Here is a 24,051-nt window from a genome sequence, read left to right on the forward strand (position 1 = left end):
AAAGTCCCCCATGGGAGGCTGGTCCAGAAGGTTAAGTCACTTGGCATTCAGGATGAAGTAGCCAATTAGATTCAACATTGGCTTAGCAGGAGAGGCCAGAGAGTGTTAACAGATGGTTGTCTCTCTGACTGGAAGCTTGTGACTAGTGGTGTGCCGCAGGGATGGGTGCTGGATCCTTTGTTGGTTACCATCTATATTAATGATTTAGATGATAATGTGGTAAACTGGATCAGTAAATTTGCAGATGACACCAAGAATGGGGGCATAGTAGACAGCGAGAAAGGCTATCAAAGCTTGCAGCGTGATCTTGACTGGCTGGGAAAATGGCCTGGAATATAGCTGATGGAATTTAATGCAGACATGTGTGAGGTGTTGCACTTTGGGAGGACAAACCAGGATAAGACTTACACAGTGAATGGGAGGGCTCTGAGGTGTGTGGTAGAACAAAGGGACCTGGGAATACAGATCCATAGTTCCTTGAAAGTGGTGTCACAGGTAGATAGGGTGGTAAAGAGGACTTTTGGCACTTTGGCCTTCATAAATCAGGGCACTGAGTATAGGAATTGGGATGTTATGTTGAAGTTATACACAATGTTGGTGAGGCTGAATTTAAAGTATTGTGTGCAGTTCTGGTCACCTATCTCCAGGAAAGGTTTCAATCAGCTTTTAAGAGTGCAGAGAAAATTTACAAGGATGCTGCTGGAACTTGAGGGCCTAAGTTATAGGAAAAGGTTGAATAGGTTAGGACATTATTCCCTGGAGCACAGGAGAATGAGGGGAGATCTTATAGAGGTACACAAAATTGTAGGCTTTTTCCCCTAAGGTTGGGTGAGACTAGAACTAGAGGACATAGGTTTAGGGTGAAAGGTGAAATATTTAAGGGGAATCTGAGGGGTTCTCCTTCACTCAGAGGGTGGTGCGAGTGTGGAACAAGCTGCCAGCAGAAGTGGTAGATGCGGGTTCAATTGTAACATTTAACAGAGGTTTAGATAGGTACATGGATGGGAGGGGTTTAGAGGGATATGGTCCAGGTGCAGGTAGATGGGACTAGGGAGATCAGGTTGGCATGGACTAGATGGGCCGAAGGGCCTGTTTCTATGACTAATTAAGTCTAATAGGAAGAACAGGCAGGGCCAGGTTAATGAAGATGGTGAGACTGATGGGCTTTTAATGCAAGGAGTATAACACATAAAGCAGATGAATTTACACCCTGGATTAGTGCATGGAATTACAATGTTGTAACCATCACAGAGACTTGGTTGAGAGAAGGGCAGGACTGGCAGCTCAGTGATCCAGGATTCATATGTTTCAGATGCGATGGAGAGCGACAGACTTGGTTGAGAGAAGGGCAGGACTGGCAGCTCAGTGATCCAGGATTCATATGTTTCAGATGCGATGGAGAGCGATGTAAAAGAGGTGGGGGAGTTCCACTACTTATCAAGGAGAATGTCACAGCAGCACTTAGAGAGGACATTCTGGAGGGCTCATCCACTGAGGCAACACGAGTAGAGCTCAGGAGTAAGAAAGGTGCAATCACTCTGATGGGATTATACTACAGGCTCCCAATAGTCAGTGAGTGATAGAGGAACAGATATAAAGACAGATTATGCAGAGATGTGAAAGCAACAGGTTAGTTGTAGTGGGTGAATTTCCCCAATATTGACTGGGACTCCCTTAGTGCCAGATACTCAGATGGGGCAGAATTTGATGCATCCAGGAGGGTTTCTTGACACAGTATGTAGATAATCCAACCAGGAAAGGGGCCACTAGTATTGGAAATGAGCCTGGCCAGGTGATTGGAATTTCAGTGGGACACCACTTTGGGGACAGTGATCATAACTCCCCAATAGGTTTTCAGATGGTCATGGATAAGGATGAGACTGGACCTCGAGGGAATATGCTAAATTGGGGGAAAGCTGATTACAATAGTATTAGGCAGGACTTGGGGGATGTAGATTGGGAACAGCTGTTATTGGGTAAGCCCACATCTGACATGGGAGTTATTCAAAGGCCAGCTGGTCAGATTTCAGGACCAACTAAGATGGCACAGTTCGGGAATCTTGGATGATGAGAGATATTGTGAATTTAGTTAAAAAGGAAAAGGATGCATATGTAAGGTTTAGGAAGCTGAATTCGGACAGGGCCCTTGAATATAAAGGAAGCAGGAAATAACTTAAACAGCAATCAGGAGGGCTAAAAGGGGCCATGAAATGTCCTTGGTGATTATACATACATTAAAAACAAGAGGGTAACTAGGGAGAGGGTAGAGCCACTCATGAACAAAGGAGGGAATTTATACCTGGAGCCAGAGGAAGTGAGAGAGGTACTAAATGAGTATTTTGCATCCGTATTCACCAAGGAGAATGACGTGGAAAATAGCGAGATCAGGTATTGGTGTGTTGACATTCTAGGGGATGTTGATATCAAGAAGGAGAACATATTATCCCTTGAAGAACATTAAGGTGGATGTCCCCAGGGCCTAATGGGATATACCCCAGGTGACTGAAAGAGGCAAGAGAGGAGATTGCAGGGGCCTTGACAGAGATCCTTGTATCCTCTCTAGCCACAGGTGAGGTCCCAGAGGACTGGAGAGTAGCCAGTGTTATTCCTTTGTTTAAGTAGGGCAATAGAGACAAACCAGGAAATTATAGGCCAGTGATCCTTATATAAGTGATAGGGGAAATTATTGGAGAGGATTCTTAGGGATAGGATTTACTCTCATTTGGAAAAGCATGGCCTTATTAGGGACAGTCAGCATGGCTTTGTGCACACAGGTCATGTCTTACAAACTTGATTGAGTTTTTTTGAGAAGGTGACAAAGATGAGTGATGAGGAAGGGCAGTGGATGTTGTCTACATGGATTTTAGTAAGGCGTTTGACAAGGTCTCTCATGGTAGGTTGATCCAGAAGAATTAGATGCATGGGATCCATGGTAATTTGGTAGACTGGATTAAAAATTGGCTTGCCCATAGAAGACAGAGGGTAGTGGTGGAGGGGTGTTATTCTGACTGGAGGTAATCTGTGGTGTTCCACAGGGACCAGTATGATTTGGATGAAGATATATGTGGGCAGATTGATAAATTTGCAGACAACACAGAGATTGGTGGAGTTGTGGATAGTGGGGAAGATCGTCATAAGACCATAAGATATAGGAGCAGAATTAGGTCATTCGGCCCTTTGTGTCTGCTCCCCCATTAGATCATGGCTGATTTATTTTTCCTTCTCAACCCCATTCTCCTGCCTTCACCCTGTATCCTTTGATGCCCTTACTAATCAAGAACCTATCAACCTCCATTTTAAATATATCCAGTGACTTGGCCTCCACAGCCATCTGTGGCAATGAATTCCACAGATTCACCACCCTCTTACTAAAGAACTTCCTCCTCATCTCTGTTCTAAAGGAACGTCCTTCTATTCTGAGGCTGTGCCCTCTGGTTCTAGACTCTCCCACTACTGGAAACTTCCTCTCCACAGCCACTCAATCCAGTAGGTTTCAATGAGATCCTCCCTCATCTTTCTAAACTCCAGTGAGTACAGGCCCAGAGCCATCAAACGCTTCTCATACATTAACCCTTTCATTGAGGGATCATTCTTGTAAACCTCCTCTGGACCCCCTCCAATGCCAGCACATCCTTGCTTAGATATGGGGCCCAAAACTGCTCATAATACTCCAAATGTGGTCTGACCAATGCCTTATAAAGCCTCAGCGTTATGTCCTTGTTTTTATATTCTAGTCCTCTGGAAATGAATGCTAACATTGCATTTTCCTTCCTTACTATCGACTCAACCTGCAAGTTAACCTTTAGGGAATCCTGCACTAGGACTCGCAAGTCCCTTTGCACCTCCAATTTCTGAATTTGCTCCCTGTTTAGAAAATATTCTACGCCTTTATTCCTTCTACCAAAGTGCATGACTGTACACTTTCCTACACTGTATTCCATCTGCCACTTCTTTGCCCATTCCCACAACCTGTCCAAGTCCTTCTGCAGATGCCCTGCTTCTTCAACACTACCTGCCCCTCCACCTGTCTTTGAATCATCCACAAACTTGGCCACAAAGCCATCAGTTCCATCATCCAGATCACTGACATATAATGTGAAAAATAGCAGACCCAACACTGACCCTGCGGAACACCACTAGTCACCAGCAGCCAACCAGAAAAGGCCCCCTTTATTCCCACTTTGCCTTCTGCCAGTCAGCCAATCTTCTATCCATGATAGTATCTTTCCTGTAATACCATGGGCTCCTATCTTGTTTAGCAGCCTCATGTGTGGCACCTTGTCAAAGGCCTTCTGAAAGTTCAAGTAAACAGCATCCACTGACTCTCCTTTGTCTATCCTGCCTGTTACTTCCTCAAAGAATTCCAACAGATTTGTCAGGCAAGATCTCCCCTTAAGGAAACCGTGCTGACTTTGGTCTATTTTATCATGAGCTTCCATGTACCCCGAAACCTCATCCTTAATCAACCGTAACTTACCAACCACTGAAGTAAGGCTAACTGGCCTATAATTTCCTATCTCTTGCCTCCCTCCCTTCTTAAAGAGTGTAGTGACATTTGTGATTTTCCAGTCCTCCGGAACCATTTCTGACTCTCGTGATTCTTGAAAGATCTCAACTAATGCCTCCACAATCTCTTCAGCTATCTCTTTCAGCGCCCTGGGGTGTAGTCCATCCGGTCCAGGTGACTTATCTGCCTTCAAACCTTTCAGATTCCCAAGGGTCTTCTGCTTAGTAATCACGACTACACTCACTTCTGCCCCCTGACTCTATTGAATTTCTGGCATGTTGCTGGTGTCTTCCACAGTGAAGACTGACGCAAAATACTCACTCAGTTCGTCTGCTACTTCCTTGTCCCTCATTACTATATGCGGCACAGTAGCATAGTGGTTAGCGTGACACTATTACAGTGCCAGCAATCGGGGGTTCAATTCCCGCCGCTGTCTGTAAGGAGTTTATACGTTCTCCCCATATCTGCAGGGATTTCCTCCGGGTGGTCTGGTTTACTCCCACATTTCAAAGGTGTAGGGGTAGGTTAACATGGGTTTAAATGGGCAGTGTGAACTTGTTGGGCCAGAAGGGCCTGTTACTGAGCTATATAAATAAAGTTTTAAAATAAAGTTTTAGAGTCATTTTCCAGTGGTCTGATGTCCATTCTTGCCTCTCTTTTAGCTTACCTTCATATTTCATCTTTTTTCCCCTTATTGCTTTTCTAATTGCCTTCTGTTGGTCTTTAAAAGCTTCCCAGTCCTCTAGCTTCCCACTAATTTTTGCAATATTGTGTGCCTCTCTTTTGCTTTTATGCTGCCTTTGTCTTCCCTTGTCAGCCACAGTTGCCTCATCCTCCCTTTAGAATGCTGCTTCTTCTTTAGGATGAACTGATCCTGCGTCTTCTGAATTACTCCCAGAAACTCTTGCCATTGCTGCTCTACCGTCATCCCTGCTAGGGTCCCCTTCCAATCAACTTTGGCCAGCTCCTCTCTCATGCCTCTGTAGTCACCTTTACTCAACTGTAATACCGATACATCCGATTTTACCTTCTCCCTCTCAAACTGCAGGGTTAGTTCTATCATTACTGCTTCCTAAGGGTTCCTTTACCTTAAGCTCCCTAATCAAATCTGGTTCATTGCACATCCCCAAATCCAGAATTGCCTTTTCCCTAGTGGGCTTGACTACAAGCTGCTCTAAAAAGCCATCTCATAGGCATTCAATGAATTCCTTCCCTTGGGATCCAGTACCAACCTCATTTGCCCAATCTACCTGCATATTTAAATTCCCCATGACCACCATAACATTGTCCTTTTTACATGCCTTTTCTATCTCCTATTGTAATTTGTACCCAACATCCTGGCTACTATTTGGAGGCCTGTATATAATTCCCATCAGGGTCTTTTTACCCTGCAGTTTCTTAGCTCCACCTACAAGGATTCTACACAATTTATGTGATTCTAATCCTATGTCACTTCTTCCTAAGAATATAATTTCATTTTTTTTACCAACAGAGCCACCCCACCCCCTCTGCCCACCTTTTCAATGGGATGTGTATCCTTGGATGTTTAGCTCCAAGCTGTTATTTTCTTTCAACCACAACTCTGTGATGCCCACAATGTCATACCTGCCAATTTCTAACTGTGCTATCTCGTCTACCTTGTTTCGTACACTGCGTGCATTCGAATATAATACCTTCAGTCCTGTATTCACCACCCTTCTTCTCAAATTTGTCTCCATGTTGCCTGAAGTTAAATTCTTTTTCCTTTCTAAACTTTCTGCCTTATTCTTTATTCTGGAGACTTCAGTAACCTCTCCTGCACTCTCCTTCCCTTTTACTTTATCCATACTTTTCCAATCTGTTCGAATCAGCCCGTACTATTTAGTTTAAAGCCCTATTCACAGCCCTAGTTATGCAATTTGCCGGGACCCTGGTCCCAGCGTGGTTCAGGTGGAGCCTGTCCCATTGGAACAGTTCCCTCCTTCCGCAATACTGGTGTCAATGTCCCACAAACTCAAACCCACTTCTCGCACACCAACCTTTGAGCCACACATTTAACTCTCTGATCTTATTGACCCTGTGCCAATTTGCACGTGGCTCAGCTGGCAATCCAGAGATTAGAAACATAGAAAAACTACAGCACAATTCAGGCCCTTCGGCCCACAAAGCTGTGCCGAACACGTCCCTACCCTAGAAATTACTAGGCTTACCCATAGCTCTCTATTTTACTCAGCTCCATGTACCTGTCTAACAGTCTCTTGAAAGATCCTATCGTGTCCGCCTCCACCACCGTTTCCGGCAGCCCATTCCATGCACTCACCACTCTCTGAGTAAAAAACTTACCCCTGACATCTCCTCTATACCTACTCCCCAGCACCTTAAACCTATGTCCTCTTGTGGCCACCAATTCAGCCCTGGGCAAAAGCCTCTGACTATCCACCCGATCAATACCTCTCATCATCCTATACACCTCTATCAGGTCCCCCCCCCATCCTCTGTCTCTCCAAGGAGAAAAGGCCAAGATCCCTCAACCTGCTTTCATAAGGCATGCTCCGCATTCCAGGCAGCATCCTTGTACCATAGAACCATACAGCACAAAACAGGCCCTTCGGCCCACCATGTTGTGCCGTCCATCAAACCACCCTCACACTACCTAACCCCTTCCTCCCGCATATCCCCCCATCCCACAATCCTCCATATGCCTATCCAACAAGCTCTTGAACCTGTTCAATGTATCTGCCTCCACCACCACCCCAGGCAGTGCATTCCATGCACCAACCACTCTCTGGGTGAAAAACCTCCCCCGACATCTCCCCTGAACCTCCCACCCATAACCTTAAAGCCATGCCCTCTCGTCTTGAGCATTGGTGCCCTGGGAAGGAGGCGCTGACTGTCTACTCTATCTATTCCTCTCAGTATTTTATATACCTCTATCATGTCTCCTCTCATCCTCCTCCTTTCCAGTGAATAAAGCCCTAGCACCTTAAGCCTCTCCTCATATTCAATACTCTCTAATCCAGGCAGCATCCTGGTAAATCTCCTCTGCACCCTCTCCAACGCCTCCACATCCTTCCTATAATGAGGCGACCAGAACTGAACACAGTACTCTAAGTGTGGCCTAACTAGAGTTTTGTAAAGCTGCATCATCACCTCGCGGCTCTTAAACTCAATCCCGCGATTTATGAAAGCCAACATCCCATTGGCCTTCTTAACTGCTCTTTCCACCTATGAGGCAACTTTCAATGAACTGTGAATATGAACCCCCAGATCCCTCTGCTCCTCCACACTGCCAAGTACCTTGCCATTCACCCAGTACTCTGCCCTGGAGTTTGTCCTTCCAAAGTGTACTACCTCACACTTCTCCAGATTGAACTCCATCTGCCACTTGTCAGCCCAGCTCTGCATCCTATCAATATCCCTCTGTAAGCTCCGACAGCCCTCCACACTATCCACAACACCACCTATCTTAGTGTCGTCCGCAAACTTACTAACCCAGTCCTCCACCCCCTCATCTAAATCATCTATAAATATCACAAAAAGTAGAGGTCCCAGAACCGATCCCTGCGGGACGCCACTAGTCACTGCCTTCCAATCCGAGGGCACTCCTTCCACCACAACCCTCTGCTTTCGACATACAAGCCAATTCCTAATCCACACAGCCAAGCTTCCTTGGATCCCTTGGCCTCTGACCTTCCGAAGAAGCCTACCATGAGGAACCTTATCAAACGCCTTACTAAAATCCATGTAAACCACATCCACCGCACTGCCCTCATCAATCTTCCTGGTCACCTCCTCAAAGAACTCTATCAGGCTTGTGAGGCAAGATCTTCCCTTCACAAAGCCATGCTGGCTGTTCCTAATCGGTCCATGATTCTCTAGGTGTTCATAAATCCTATCCCTTAGAATCCTTTCTAACAGTTTACCCACCACAGACGTGAGACTCACCGGTCTATAATTCCCTGGCCTATCCCTATTACCTTTTTTGAACAAGGGGACAACATTCGCAACCCTCCAATCCTCCGGCACCATCCCCGTGGACAATGAGGACTCAAAGATCCTTACCAGCGGTTCAACAATCTCCTCCCTCACCTCTCGAAGCAGCCTGGGGAAAATCCCGTCAGGCCCCGGAGATTTATCTGTCTTGATATTATTTAACAACTTCAACACATCCTCTGTCTTGATATCTACAACCTCGAGAACATTACCCCTACCAGCACTCCCTTCCGCATCATCAAGACCCCTCTCCCTGGTGAATACCGAAGAGAAGTACTCATTGAGAACTTCTCCCACTTCCGCCGCCTCCAGGCAAATTCTCCCACCTTTGTCCTTAATCGGACCTACCTTTACCCTAGCCATCCTCCTACCCTTCACATACTTGAAAAAGGCCTTGGGATTTTCCTTAACCCTACTAGCCAAAGCCTTTTCATGTCCCCTTCTAGCTCTCCTCAGCCCTTTCTTAAGTTCCTTCCTCGCTACCCTATATTCCTCACGGGCCCTGTCTGAACCTTGCTGCTTATACCTCACGTATGCTACCTTCTTCTCCCTAACAAGTCGTTCCACCTCTCTCGTCACCCACGGTTCCTTCACCCTGCCATTTCCTTCTCTGCCTCACCAGGACATATTTATCCCTAACATCCTGCATAAGATCCCTGAACATCGACCACATCTCCATGGTACATTTTCCTTCAAAAAGGACATCCCAATTTACACTCCCAAGTTCTCCCCTTATAGCCTCATAGTTCGCCCTTCCCCAATTAAAAATCCTCTTATCCTCTCGGCACCTGTCCCTGTCCATGACAATTTTAAAGGTTATGGAGCAATGGTCACTGTCCCCCAAATGCTCACCCACCAATAGATCCTTCACCTGTCCCGGTTCATTTCCTAAAACTAGATCTAGCATGCCATTCCCTCTAGTCGGCCTGTCGACCTACTGCGTCAGGAATCCCTCCTGGACACATTTAACAAATTCCGTCCCATCTAAACCTTTGGCACTAAGCAGGTTCCAGTCTATATTTGGGAAGTTGAAGTCTCCCATTATAACAACCCTGTTATTTTTGCTTCTCTCCAAACACTGCCTGCCAATCTGCTCCTCTATATCTCTACTGCTACCGGGGGGCCCATAGAATACTCCTAGTAGAGTAACTGCTCCTTCCTTGTTCCTTAATTCCACCCATATGGACTCTAGAGATGATCCTTCTACAACATCCATCTTTTTGACAGCCGTAACAGTGTCCCTGACCAGTATCGCCAGCCCTCCTCCTCTTCTCCCCTCTTCCCTATCCCTCTTAAAACACCGAAAACCAGGAATATTCAATATCCACTCCTCTCCTGATGTCAGCCACGTCTCAGGAATAGCCACGATATCATAGTCCCCCATACTTATCCAAGCCCTCAGTTCATCCCCCTTATTCCTGACGCTTCTTGCATTTAAGTAAACACACTTCAGTCCATCTACCTTACTACTTTTATAGCCTGTATTCTGCTTCTCCTTCCCCAAAGCCTCTCTACCTGTTTGATCTGACTTTTCCCCATTCCCTTCTTCCTCTGACCTACTCCTCCGGTTCCCTTCCCCCTCACAAACTAGTTTAAACCCTCCCGAACCACCCTAGCAAATCTCGCCGCAAGGATATTGGCCCCCTTCTGGTTCGGGTGTAACCCATCCTCTCTGTACAGGTCCCACCTTCCCGAGAAGAGATCCCAATGATCCAGAAATCTAAAACCCTCCCTCCTGCACCAGCTTCTCAGCCACGCATTTATCTGCCACCTCCTCCTATTCCTGCCTTCACTATCACGTGGCACTGGTAGCAATCCCGAGATTGCAACCCTTGAGGTCCTGTTCCTCAATTTTCTGCCTAGCTCCCTGAACTCACTCTTCAGGACCTCATCCCCCTTCCTACCTATGTCGTTGGTGCCAATATGGACCACAACTTCTGGCTGCTCTCCCTCCCGCTCTGTAAATCTCCTCTGCATCCTCTCTATGGCTTCCACATCTTTCCTGTAGTGAGGCGACCAGAACTGAGCACAATACTCCAAGTGGGGTCTGACCAGGGACCTATATAGCTGCAGCAATACCTCTTGGCTCCTAAATTCAATTCCCCGATTGATGAAGGACAATACACCATATGCCTTCTTAACCACAGAGTCAACCTGCATGGCCGCTTTGAGCATCCTATGGATTATTACCACTTTGGTTCTGCTTTTTAATTTCGTCCCTAGCTGCTCAAATTCCCTCAGCAGAACCTCTTTCCTTGTTCTAGCTACGTCGTTGGTACCCACATGGACCACGGCAACTGGATCTTTCCCCTCCCATTCCAAATTCCTCTGCAGGTCAGATGAGATGTCCTGAACCCGCGCACCAGGCAGGCAATACGGCCTTCGGGACTCTCGATCCTTGCGACAGAGAATTGTGTCTATTCCCCTAACTATACTATCCCCAATCGCAACTACATTTCTCTTCCCTGCTCCCTCTTGAATGGCTCCCCGAACCACAGTGCCACGGTTCAGTTGCTCATCCTTCCTATAGCCCCCACTCTCATCCACACAGGGAGCAAGAATCTCAGACCTGTTAGACAACTCAAGGGCTGAGGATCCCCCAGTACTATCTCTTGGAACCCCCTACCTGCCTTACTCACAGTCACGCCCTCTTGTCTCTGAACACAGACTGAATGGGTGTGACTGCCTCTTAAAACACAGCATCCAGGTAACTTTCCCCCTCCCTGATGCATCGCAGTGTTTGAAGCTCAGATTCCAGGTCCTCAACTTTGAGCCTGAGTTCCTCGAGCAACCAACACTTGCTTCAGATGTGGTCACCAGGAACTACAATGGGGTCCACCAGCTCCCACATCATGCAGCTACGACACATCACCTGATCCTGCATCCCTACTTTATCCAATTAGTTGTAATTTGATGTCCTTGTCAAAGGTTTCAGCCGGATATAGACAAATTGGAAATATGAGCAGAGAAATGGTAGATGGCATTTAATCTGAACAGGTAGGAGATGTTGCACTTTGGGAGGTCAAATATAAAAGGAAGATATTCAGTAAATGGTAAAACCCTAAGGAAGTCAAGTTTATTGTCAGATGCACAAGTATGAAAATATTGATGTACAGAGGGATCTTGGGGTGCAAGTCCATAACTTCCTGAAAGTGGCAACACAAGTAGATAGGGTGGTACGGTAGATAGGAGTACGGCATACTTGCCTTCATTGGTCAGGGTGGTGAGTACAAAAGTTGGAAAGTCATGTGGCAGATGATTAGGCCACATTCTGAGTATTGTGTGCAGTTCTGGTCACCCCGTTACAGGAAGGATGTGGAGGCTTTGGAGAGGGTGCAGAAGAGGTTCACCAGGATGCTGCCTGGATTGGAATGTATTAGCTATGAGGAGGTTGGACAAACTTGGGTTGTCTTCTCTGGAGCAGTGGATGCTGAAGGGAGACCTGATAGAAGTTTATAAAATTATGAGATGCATAGGGTAGATAATCAAAGTCTTTTTTTCCAGGGTGGAAATGTCAAATACCAGAGGGCAAAAGATTTAAGGCAAGAGGGGAAAGTTCAAAGGAGATATTCAAGGCAAGTTCTTTTCATTACACACAGAGTGGTGGGTACCTGGAATGTGCTGCCAAGGATGGTGGTGGAAGTAGACACAGTGGTAATATTTGAGGCATTTAGACAGGCAGGGAATGGAGGGATGTAGACCAGGTTTAGGCTGATGGGATTAGTTGAATTTGGCATCATGGTTGGCATAGACATGGTGGGCTGAAGGGCCTGTTCCTGTACTGTTCCAGGTTCTGTAATTAGCTGTATACCATGGAAGATGGGCCCCAGTAACCAGATGTGCACCCTGGGAGATCAGCCCTGGTTTCCAGTGACCAGCCCCACACCTTTGAAGATCGGCGGTGGTTCCTGGTAACTTGTCTCATTCCCCAGTACCTGCCAGTCACCCACCTGTATATAATCCACAGAGTCTCCCAGGGCAGCAAAGGCCGTGTACATCACTTCCCGCTTCCCTCCCCACATCTGCATGATGCAGGAGAATGTAGACTGGCTGATGATTTGCTGCACTCTCCTCTTGCCCTCGTTGTGGGTGAATTCTGTCTCTCCAGGACCCTCCTGGTGATAGTTACTCTGCCAGATGTAGGAGCCGGTGTTCTCCACACCCATCAGCTCATTGAATATCTCCATCATGTAAGTATCCTCCTCCTGGTTGCCATCAATGACCATCACCACCTTGAGATTGGGATAGGCAATGCGCTTCACTGACACCAGGCACTTCCTCAGGTAGTCAGGATCCTCCTGGTATGCAGCGATACAGAGAGCAACTGACTTGGTGAATTTGAGGGGTCGGTTCTCCTTCCTGACTCTCCGGTGCTCCAGGAAGGCGAAGAAACTTTGGATAAAGAAGTGCAGAGTGAGAAAGGCTCCGTACAGCCCAAAAGATAGGTGGTAGTTCTCTGTGTAGCCAAACTGATAACCTTTCACATAGGTACAGGTGATGGCGCCCAGGATGGAGAGGGCAAACAAGGTGCTTGCTGTGATCCGCAGAGCGGTGTAGAGTCGCTCTCCAGGCATTTTCTGTAACAGGAAGTAGAAGCGGAATTTAAGGAGTTGGGAGATTACTTAAAAAAGCCGGACCTCAATGGTAGTGATTTCAGGATAACTTACAGTGCCATGCGCTGCTGAGTATAGGGATAGGGGAATGGACCAGATGAATGTGCAGTGAAGAGATAATGCAGAAAGGAATATAGTATAGGGATAAACGTCTTACTAACTTGGTGGAGTTTTTCAAGGAGGTGATGAAGGTGATTGATGAAGGTAGAGCTGTGGATTTTGCCTACATAGATTTTAATAAGGTGTTTGACAAGGTCCCTCATGGTAGGTTCATCCAGAAGATTAAGATGCATGGGATCCACAGTGACTTGACCATTTGGACTCATAAGTGGCTTGCCCGTGGGAGACAGAGGGTAGTGGTTGATGGGTCTTATTCTGGCTGGAGGACTATGACCAGTGGTGTTCCACAGGGATCCATACTGACACCTCTGCTGTTTGTAAGATATATAAATGACTTGGATGAAAACATGAATGGGTGGGTTAGGAAGTTCACAGACGATACAAAGATTGGTGGCATTGTGAATAGTGTAGAAGATTGCCAAAGTATACAGCGGAGAAGAGATCAATTGCAGATATGGGTGGAGCAATGCCAGATAGAGTTTAATCTGGCCAAATGTGAAATGTTGCACTTTGGGAGATCAAATGCAAAGGGACAGTAAACTGTTAACGGCAAGAACCTTAACAGTGTTGATGTGCAGAGGGATCTTGGGGTCCAAGTCCATAGCTCCCTGAAAGTGGCTGCACAGGTTAATAGGGTGGTAACAAAGGCGTACGGCATGCTTGCCTTTATTAGTTGAGACATTGAGTTCAAGAGTTGGGAAGTAATACTGCAGCTTTATAAAACTCTGGTTAGGCTGCATCTGGAGTATTGGATTCAATTCTGGTCGCCCCATTATTGGAAGGATGTGGAGGCTTTGAAGAGGGTACAGCAGAGGTTTACAAGGATGCTGCCTGAATTAGAGGTCATGTGCTTTCAGGAGAGGTTGACAAACTTGGATTGTTTTCTCTGGAGCGGCAGAGACTGAGGGGAGACCTGATAGAAGTTTATAAAATTATTAGAGGCATAGATAGAGTAGACAGCCTGTATCTTTTTCCCAAGGTTGAAATGTCTAATACTAGGGGCATGCATTTAAGATGAGATGGGGCAAGTTCAAAGGAGATTTTTTTTTACACAGAGTGGTGGGTGCCAAGAATGCACTGCCAGGGGTGGTAGTGGAGGCAAGTACAATGGAGGCATTTAAGAGGCTCTTAGATAGGCAGATGAAAATGCAGAGAAGGGAAGGATATGGACATTATGCAGGCAGAAGGGATTAGTTTAGTTAGGCGTTTAATTACTAGTTTATTTAGTTCGGCACAACATTGTGGGCTAAAGGGCCTGTCCTGTGATGTACTGTTTTATGTTCTGTGTTCTAAAGGCTTTGTATCTTAATGCACAAACCATTTGTTATAATGTAGATAAACTAATATTGGTGAACAGGTATGACCTGACACCCATTACAAAGATGTGGTTGCAATGTGATCAAACCTGCCAATTTAATATTCAGGGATATTTGTCTTTTAGGAAGGATAGGGGGCGGAGGGGGGGCAGGAAAGGAGAAGGTGTTGGGGCAGCACTGTTCAGATGAAGTAAGTACAGTTGTGAGAGACAACTAGAGCTCAGAAGGTGTTCAGTCCTTTTGGGTGGAGGTTAAACTCAGCAAGGGAAAGGAAATAGGAAATACTGAGCAGGTCAGGCAGCATCTGTAGAGGAGGTTAATGTTTCGTTAGAACTGGTAAAGCAGAGAAACACGTTTTCAGTAACAGAAGGTGGGTGGGGATGGGTGGAAGAGAGGGACTTTCTCTGATCGGCTGGGACTGGATGACAATGTGGAGGTGGAGGGATGGTTACAATCAGATTAAGCTTCCTTGCGTCACGTGTTTCAAATGGTGAGGCTGGGGTGACATGCTCAGCAGGTCAGATGATATAAACTAAAAAATACTGAACCAAATTGGCAGGCAAAGATCCTGGTTCTCATACAGAGAGAAAGAAAGCTTGTGTTGGACCTCACACTAACACTGCAGGAGGTCACAGAGCAATGATGGGAGTGAGAGTGGGATGGAGAATTAAAGTGGCAGCAACAGGAAGCTCTGGGTCATTCCAGTGGACTGAACGGAGGTCATGGAATCGTACAGCACAGAAACAGGCTCTTCAGGCCAACTGGTCCATGCTGACCAAGATTCCCATCTAAGCTAGTCGCATTTGCCTGTGCTTGGCCCATATCCCTCAAAACCTTTTCTATCCATGTACCTGTAGTCTGATTATTTATACATCAAATCCACCTCTGCAATCTCACACACAGCTGCATAATGCTACCAGAAAACTGCTGCTTGGACTTGGTACAAAGTAATGGAACTGACAGCACCTTCTAGGAATGCACTGGTAACAAGCAGAGAAGGCACATCGCAGAACTCACTATTATGAAAGTCTTCAATAGATTCAAGTTATAAAGCACAAACATCATTTCTGCTTTTTTCTTTAAGAGCATTCTTACCTCAGTGGTCCTCAGTTCCTTCATTTCCTAGCTGACTTCCCACACTCCTGAAAGCCTCACGTGAGTTGTGTGACACAGCTGAGCTTTCAGTATTAACATTTGAGTTGGTCAGAAGGACATAGTATTCTCTGGTCAATTATATTATCCACAATGTTCTTAAAATAACAGTCAGCACACAGGACAAATGGGAGTTTATCCATGGGTGCTGCACTTCTTGTGACACCCTTTCACTGCCTCGGAAGATGAAACTTGCAAAATTTGAAGTACCCGAGTTGTACTGATAGTGTCAGCTGCAGAATCTAACCATTCTACACCACTAATCATTATTTCCATGCTGCACATTCTGATGACCCTGTTACTTCTTCATTCTGAAATGTATAATTCCTTCAAATCGTTCTAAGCTTTTTCTGTCATCATCTATGAAGTAACTGCAAAGGAAACACTGAAGATGTCACAGTACAAGGAGTGTGTGACAAGGTTCATCACACTCCATCTCTGCTCCACAACAAGGTCAGGTAAACGCTGGTGTTCCACAGAGTGGTTACCCATCTGTGTTTGGTTTCTCCAGTGTCAAGGAGGCCACATTGTGAACACCCATTGGAAGAAGTTCCAATCTCTCCTCCTGCATTGTTACAAGGCCCAATGAAAGCTTGAGGAACAACATCTCATCTCCTGCCTCAGCACATTGCAACCTGTAGGACTCAATATCAAATTCTCCAACTTCAGATAACTAACTTTCTGTGATCCTGGGGATTTATCCACCTTTAAGCCAGCTAAGACATATAATGCCTTCTCTTTTTTTATTGATAACAAGTTCTAGAATTTCACCACCTCCCTCCCTGAATTCTCCAACGACAACGTCCTTCCACTTAGTGAACACAGAGGTATTCATCTGCATATTATTGCACACTCTGTGCTGCTTTTCAGCAGTCCTGCGCTGTTTTATACAGCTGTGTGCAACATGCCCCGTGCCTTTGCTCTTTGACGACACTGTCTCTGCACTGTTACATGCCGTGTACCTGCATTCTGTACATTACCGCACCGTGTCCACACTGACGGTAACATTTCTATTACTGCGGTTTCTGCACTATGTTGCCGCCCTACACCTCTTTGTTCTGTGTTACTGCACTGTGGTTGTACTCTTTGTATGACTGCGGTCTCCATGTATGGTTGCATCCTCTGCAGTACCTGTTACTGTTCTGTCTGTACGTCGATCATCCGGTGTTACTGCAATCTCTGCATTGTGTCTGTACTGTACAATCTTCACGGGATCACGGATTGGTTACAACAGGGGACGGAGGCCAATCGGCCCATCAAGCCCTTGCATAGAGTTGCATAAAGAGAAATCTACCTGCTCTCTCTCACCCACCCGCCCTGTGAATTCTTTGACACTTCTGCTACCAATGAACCTGCCTCCGCTCCTCGCCCCGATGTCACCTACTCGCTGCGTAAAAACACTTTTATCTTGTCACCTTTGCTTCTTTTGCGAACCGCTCTCTGTGTGCTCTGCTCCTGGAACTGAGTCTCAGGTGTTGGAGCCCGGTTCCTGAGTGAAAGCCCCCACCGCCCGCGCCCTTTGTCCCTCTCTTTGTCTCTGTAATTGTTTAGCCGGGAATACCTGGGTCTAATCCTTCTGCTGACCGACCCTTCTCTGGAAGCTGCGCCGGATCCCGACTGAGGCCGAAGGGCGAACGATTAACCTCGCGTCGTTCCCCCGCTGCCTGCCTCACCTTCACACTCTGTCGGTCGCTGCCCCAAACGTGCAGCGGCGCCAGCCCTCCCTGAAGTAGAGGCGAGAGGCGGAATATGGGTGAATCCTCCCCCCGCCGCCCTCCCCACCAAACCCAACCCACAGGCAGGGGAGGGGAGAGGAGAGAGAGGGAGTGAACAGCATGCATCTAATGGCCAAATGTCCCGCGCTTCTAAGATGTTACTGAATCTTATCAAAATGAATCACCGAGGGCGGAGGAAGGAGCGTCCCCGGAACCGGCGCCCGAACTCAGCCTCAACTTGATCAGTTCAGAAGCGATTTAACATTCGCCAATCCGGAGTGACCGTCGCAGCCGCGGACTCTCACAGCACAGAAACGGGCCCTTCGGCCCACCGTGTCTCTGCTGACCATCAGGTACACCAATCCCATTTACCAGCACTGGTCCGGAGCCTTCGCTGCTCATCCAGGTGCTCGCCCAGATACTGAAGTGTTGTGAGAATTTCTGCCTCCACCACCCCCTCAGGCAGTTTGTCACAGATACCAACCGCCCTCTGGGTCAAAGAATTCTCCCCCCAGATCCCCTCCAAATCGCTCACCCCTTTATCCTCAGTGGAGGAGCCCCAAGGAAACAAACCCAGCCTGTCCAGTCCCATCACTGAAACACTCCATCCAAGGCAGCATCCTGGTGAATCTCCAGATCAAGGTCTCGACCTGAAAAGTCAACTGTCCATTTCCCTCCACAGATGCTGCCTGGCCTGCTGAGTTCCTCCAGCATCTTGTTTGTTGCTTCATATTCTAGCATCTGCAGTCTCTTGTATCTCCATCCTGGTGAAACTCTTCTGCATCCTCTCCAGAGCAATCACATCCTTCCTATAGTGTGACCAGAAACCAGTGTTTTATAAAGCTGTACCACAACCTCCCTGCTCTTGTATTCTCTGCCTTAGACCACCTTCAGGGATCCTTGGACTTGTACATCAAGCTCCCTCTGTTCCTCAATCATCCCTCAGGTCCTAGCTTTCACTGCATCTACCCTCGTCTCCCAGAATGCATCACCTCACAGATATCAACTCCAGCATCAACCATCAACTTGGACTATGACCTCACGATCTACCTTGTTGTGACCTTGCACCTTATTGCACTGCACTTTCTCTGTAGCTGTGACACTTTACTCTGTACTATTATTGTTTTTACCTGTACTACATCAATGCACTGTGTACTAACCCAATGTAACTGCACTGTGTAATGAATTGACCTGTACGATTGGTTTGTAAGACAAGCTTTTCACTGTACCTCGGTACAAGTGACAATAATAAACCAATACCAATATCAGGAGTAAAGTCCAGCTGCCATCTTACCAAATGATACGTCATCCTGCAGCCCAAGTCAACCCTCCTCACTAACAACACCACCACCAATTTTTGTATCATCTAGAACTCACCAATCATACCTCCTACATTCATATCTAAATTATTAATGCATACAACAGACAGTAAAGGTCCCAGCATCAATCCCTGTGGTACACCACTGGCCACAGGCTTCAAATCACAAATCAACCCTCCACCATCATCCTGTCTCCCATCAATTTTGGATCCCATTTGCCAACTTGCCCTGGATCCCATGGGATCCAACCCTTTGGGCCATTCTTCCATTTGGGACCCGTCAAAGGCCTTACTGAAGTCCATGTAGACTACATCAACTGCATTGCCCTAGTCAATACACATTAACTCTTCAAAAAAAAGTTCAATCAAAATGAGACAGACAAGATCTTCCCTTAATAACAGTGCTGACTATCCCTGATCAGTCCCTGCCTTTCCAAATCTCCATCATGTCCCCAGCAATCTCTTGCCTCCCATAGCAGTCTGGGATACATCTCAAGCCTTTGGGATTTATCCACCTTTAAGTCCACTAAGATTTATAATACTTTCTCTTTTTTTTGATGATAACATGATCTGGAATTTCACTGTTCCCCTCCCTGAATTCAATGACAATATCCTTTTCTTTAGTGAATGCAAATGGGGAGTATTCGAGACCTCACTCATGTCCTCTGGCTCCACACACAGATTGCCTTTATGGTCCCTATTCTTTCAGTGGTTAACCTCTTATATAAAATGCTTTGGAATTTTCCCTAATTGTGTCTGCCACTGATATTTTGTGCCCCTGCTATTTCATGACATAAGCAGAGAGAGGGATGAGGTACTGCAATGTGAATTTGGGGAGTTAGGTTGCAAATGAAGGAACAGGCCCTCTAAGATTGTAATCTCTGGAGGTAAAGGAGAAGATATGTTGGAAAATCAAAGAAGTGTCATAGGGTTTATAGCAGTGGGGGATTTCAACTTCTCCAATTTTAACTGGGGTTACCTTGGTGTGCGTAGGGGTTGGAACTTATAAAATGCACCCAGAGATATTTTTGAGCCAATATATACACAGACCTGGATCTAATCTTTGAAAATGAAGCCAGGCAAGTGGTTGATGTATTAGTGGGAGAACATTTTAAAGAGTATGACCATAACTGTAAATTTCAAGGTAGCTATGGAAAGAGATCAAGGTCCAGGATTGGGAGAAGGCCAAATTCAAAAGTAGACAGGAGCAGCTACTGACAGATAACTCTTCAACACATGGGAATCATTTAAATTGGAATAGTGAAAATTCAGGGTCAACATGAACCTCCTAATTTATTTTTTTATTAACAAGGTACCTCCTACCCATTCCAAGCTCATGAATGGCCTCAGCTGTTTTTAGTTCTCTATACCTACCATGCTTCCATTTTTTTTAAATCCAATTCTCGACATCAAGTGAACCCTGGACTTGCTCTCCTTACTTTTTTCCCTTATGGAGACAGGTTGACTCTGTAGATGAGATTGGTATTGGTTTATTATTGTCACTTGTACCGAGGTACAGTGAAAAACTTGTCTTGCATACCGATCGTACAGGTCAATTCATTACATAGTGCATTTACATTGAGTTAGTACAGAGTGCATTGATGTAGTACAGGTAAAAACAATAACAGTACAGAGTAAAGTGTCACAACTACAGAGAAAGTGCAGTGCAATAAGGTGCAAGGTCACAACAAGGTAGATCGTAAGGTCATAGTCCATCTCATCGTATAAGGGAACCGTTCAATAGTCTTATCACAGTGGGGTAGAAGCTGTCTTTAAGCCTGGTGGTACGTGCCCTCAGGCTCCTGTATCTTCTACCTGATGGAAGAGAAGAGAGTATGACCCGGGTGGGTGGGGTCTTTGATTATGCCGGCTGCTTCGCCAAGGCAGCAAGAGGTAAAGACAGAGTCCAAGGAGGGGAGGCTGGTGTTCATGACACACTGGGCTGTGTCCACAACTCTTTGCAGTTTCTTGTGGTCCGGGGCAGAGCAGTTGCCATACCAAGCCATAATGCATCCAGATAGGATGCTTTGTGTGGTGCATTGATGAAAGTTGGTGAGTGTCAAAGGGGACATAATGAATTTCTTTAGCCTCCTGAGGAAGTAAAGGCACTGGTGAGCTTTCTTGGCCATGGCATCTACGTGATTTGACCAGGACAGGCTGTTGGTGATGTTCACTCCCAGGAACTTGAAGCTCTCAACCCTCCCGACCTCAGCACCATTGATGTAGACAGGTGCATGTACACTGCCCCCTTTCCTGAGGTCAATGACCAGCTCTTTTGTTTTGTTGACATCGAGGGAAAGGTTGTTGTCATGACACCATTCCACTAAGCTCTCTATCTTCCTGTACTCAGACTCATCGCTGTTTGAGATGCGGCCCACTACCGTGGTATCATCTGCAAACTTGTAGATGGAGTTAGAGCAGAATCTGGCCACGCAGTCATGTGTGTATAGGGAGTAGAGTAGAGGGCTGAGGACGCAGCCTTGTGGGGCACCAGTGCTGGAAATAATCGTGCCGGAGGTATTGCTGCCAATCCTCACTGATCGTGGTCTGTTGGTTAGAAAGTCAAGGATCCAGTTACAGAGGGAGGTGTTGAGCCCTAGGTCTCGAAGTTTGGTGACAAGTTTGCTTGGGATTATTGTATTGAAGGCAGAGCTGTAGTCAATAAACAATAGTCTAACGTATGTGTCTTTACTGTCCAGATGCTCCAAAGCTGAGTGTAGGGCCAGGGAGATGGCGTACACTGTAGACCTGTTTCGGCGATAGGTGAATTGCAGTGGGTTGAGATTGTCTGGGAGGCTGGAGTTGATGTGTGCCAAGACGAGCCTCTCAAAGCACTTCATGATAGTGGCCTCAGTCAATAGTGGATTGATACTGCCAATCCATCAATGGACTGAGATGTGAATTCATGCTGTAACATCACCAGTGAAAATGTAAAACCATGGTTTAGTTTAAAGTGTCTATAAATATCACTAAAAGTAGTAGAAAGGCCATTGACAGCAGGAAGCTTTCTAAAGACTGTCAGAGCAGTCTGTGGTCTGGGTCTTGAGATTTAAAAGAGAACTGAGAGGTAACTTCTTTGCACAGAGGGTGGTGAGTACCTGGAATGAGCTGCCAGAGGAAGTGGTCGAGGCAGATACAATAGCAACATTTAAGAAGCATTTGGATAGGTACATGGAGGGGTGGGACTTGGAGGGATATGGGCTGAATGTGGGCAACTGGGACTAGCAGGGAGGATGCTGTCGTCGGCATGGACCAGTTGGGCCAAAGGGCCAGTTTCTGTGCTGTATTATGTTATGAAATGCTGCTCACCTATTCCATCCCAATTCCTTCTCTGCAATGGGACAAACCCCAACTGCTGACAAAATCATCCTCCATGCTCTTGACACCATTGTATTAGCTTTTCCAACATGGTCCAGGTCAGCCCCTGCTTGGCATTAGTATAAACCACAGGCAATACAAAGCTCTGGTCCGTATCATAGCTCACAGCATCCTGTTCATCCACTACCCTTATGCTTCCTGCCCTAGACCTGATGTTGGTCGTGCTTCCTGCCCTACACCTGGTGTCGGACGTGCTTCCTGCCCTACACTGCATGTCAGCTGGCACTACTCAGCTTTAAAGTTTGCATCTTTTACAATCCCTCTAAGGCCTTGCCTCTTATCTCTGTAATCCCCTCCGGCACTACAACTCTACAGGAGTGTTTGCACTCCTGCACTTATACTCACTTGATTACCTCCATTGACAGTCCTGCCACAAACTCTGAAATTCCCTCCAGAAACCTTCTCCCTTTCTTTCTTCCTTGAAGATGTCCCTTTACCTCTTTCACTAAGCTTTTGACTGTCTGCTCTAAAGATTCTAAATGTGATTCATCCCTTGGGATGTTTCTGTTAAAACTGTCACTTGAATTGAAGCATTCATTGCAGCAAACTGCATCCTATGCCCCTGCCCAAGTCCCAAGCAATACTGTATATTCAATAGCCTAGGCACTCTCTGTAAGCTGGGGAGAAGCAATCTGATGACAAGTCTTCCCGTTATCCCTCCATTCTATGGACAGGGTAACCCCAAGATTTACCGCATTAACCCCTCCCTCCCAGTCTCACCATTTACTGAATACAAACATCAGGTGAAGTCCTTTATTCTCCTTGGTCTATACCAGACTTTAGTTGCATCCTCTATTTTCTAGAATTTCACTTTTAATTGAAAAGCTGCTTGCTTTGTCAGTTCCCTAATTTGTCCAGAAAATTGCCATACACATACTGTGTTGGAATAAACAAGCTACTTATCAACCCCACCGAATGGCCTCAAGCTTCGAGCACCTGCAGGTGGTGCTTGTCTGCCCACACCTCGTGGAGCTGGGATTGGTCTCAGTGCACTGGTCACGGTGGTGATGGAAATAGGAAGAGCAGGCTGGTTCTGTGCACTTGAGCCTGTTGTGCCATTTACTGAGATTATGTTTTATCTGTGATCTAGCTCTAAATGCCTTTGGTAATCAAAAATCTATCAGTCTTGGATTTAAAATCAACAGATGCAGCATTCCATACATCTACCATGTAGAAGTCTTCCATAACTGCCCTCCTGCTGGGTTACAAGGTGACAGATGTGGTGGCCACAATGCCTCAGAGATCCCACGTTTGAGCTGCCAGATCTCCCACCTAGCACGATAGTGGTGCAACAATAGGATGGAGGGTGTCCTTGTTGTGAAAGCAGGACTTTGTCTGTACAAGGATGGTGTGGTGGTCATTCCTACCACAGATCTGGTGAAGATGAAGTAGGCTTTTCCCTCTATGTTCATTCCTTGGCTGCTTTTGGCCAGTCAATGGGACATTATTCTCAGGTTTGATACCAGTCCTCAGATGTTTGCAGGGATTGAAATGGGCTGAATTTCCTTTTGCCATGTCCATACCTGGTACCTTGACTGATGCTGAATGATCCGGCTGATTGGAATTTTGTTCCTATCACCGTTTCACCCTCACAGTGGTGAGGCACCCTGCAGCATAGAGTCTCTGTAGACTAAGTGTAGGGTTCCTATAACAGTCCCGTTAGTTCAGTCTCCCTCACTGACAGCACTCCAGCTGCTAGGTGAACTACCTACTAAATGTATTTGTTACTCATCTTGGCCACTGACTGCAGCTACCAAACACCTTTCCTCTACCATTGAGGAAAAGAGCTTTAAGATGCATAGGAACCTGCAAATTCCCTTTCAAGTCACACATAACCTGACCCAGAAATATTTGGTTCCTTTGCCATCACTGGGTCTAATTCCTGAAACTAGCATCGTAGGAGCATCTTCACAAGGACTGCAGCAGATCGAAGTGGCAGCTTAGCAGTGTTGACCTTGCC

The 24,051-nt window shown here is 46.3% G+C and overlaps 1 protein-coding gene across 1 annotated transcript in view; it reads right to left on the reverse strand.

The window, feature by feature from the left end:
* LOC127577422 (hyaluronan synthase 3-like) overlaps positions 1-17,327 on the reverse strand; it is a 32,424-nt gene extending 15,097 nt beyond the window's left edge. Inside the window, exons 1-2 of the mRNA XM_052028627.1 lie at positions 17,242-17,327; positions 12,430-13,056 (exon numbers count right to left, since the gene is read on the reverse strand). Of these exons, the coding sequence (XP_051884587.1) occupies positions 12,430-13,053 (624 nt within the window). The 5' untranslated portion in view covers positions 13,054-13,056; positions 17,242-17,327. The remainder of the gene's footprint in view (positions 1-12,429; positions 13,057-17,241) is intronic.
* Between the last annotated feature and the right edge of the window lie 6,724 nt (positions 17,328-24,051).

This window comes from Pristis pectinata, chromosome 13 (assembly GCF_009764475.1).
Source record: "Pristis pectinata isolate sPriPec2 chromosome 13, sPriPec2.1.pri, whole genome shotgun sequence".
NCBI classification, from domain to species: Eukaryota; Metazoa; Chordata; class Chondrichthyes; order Rhinopristiformes; family Pristidae; genus Pristis; species Pristis pectinata.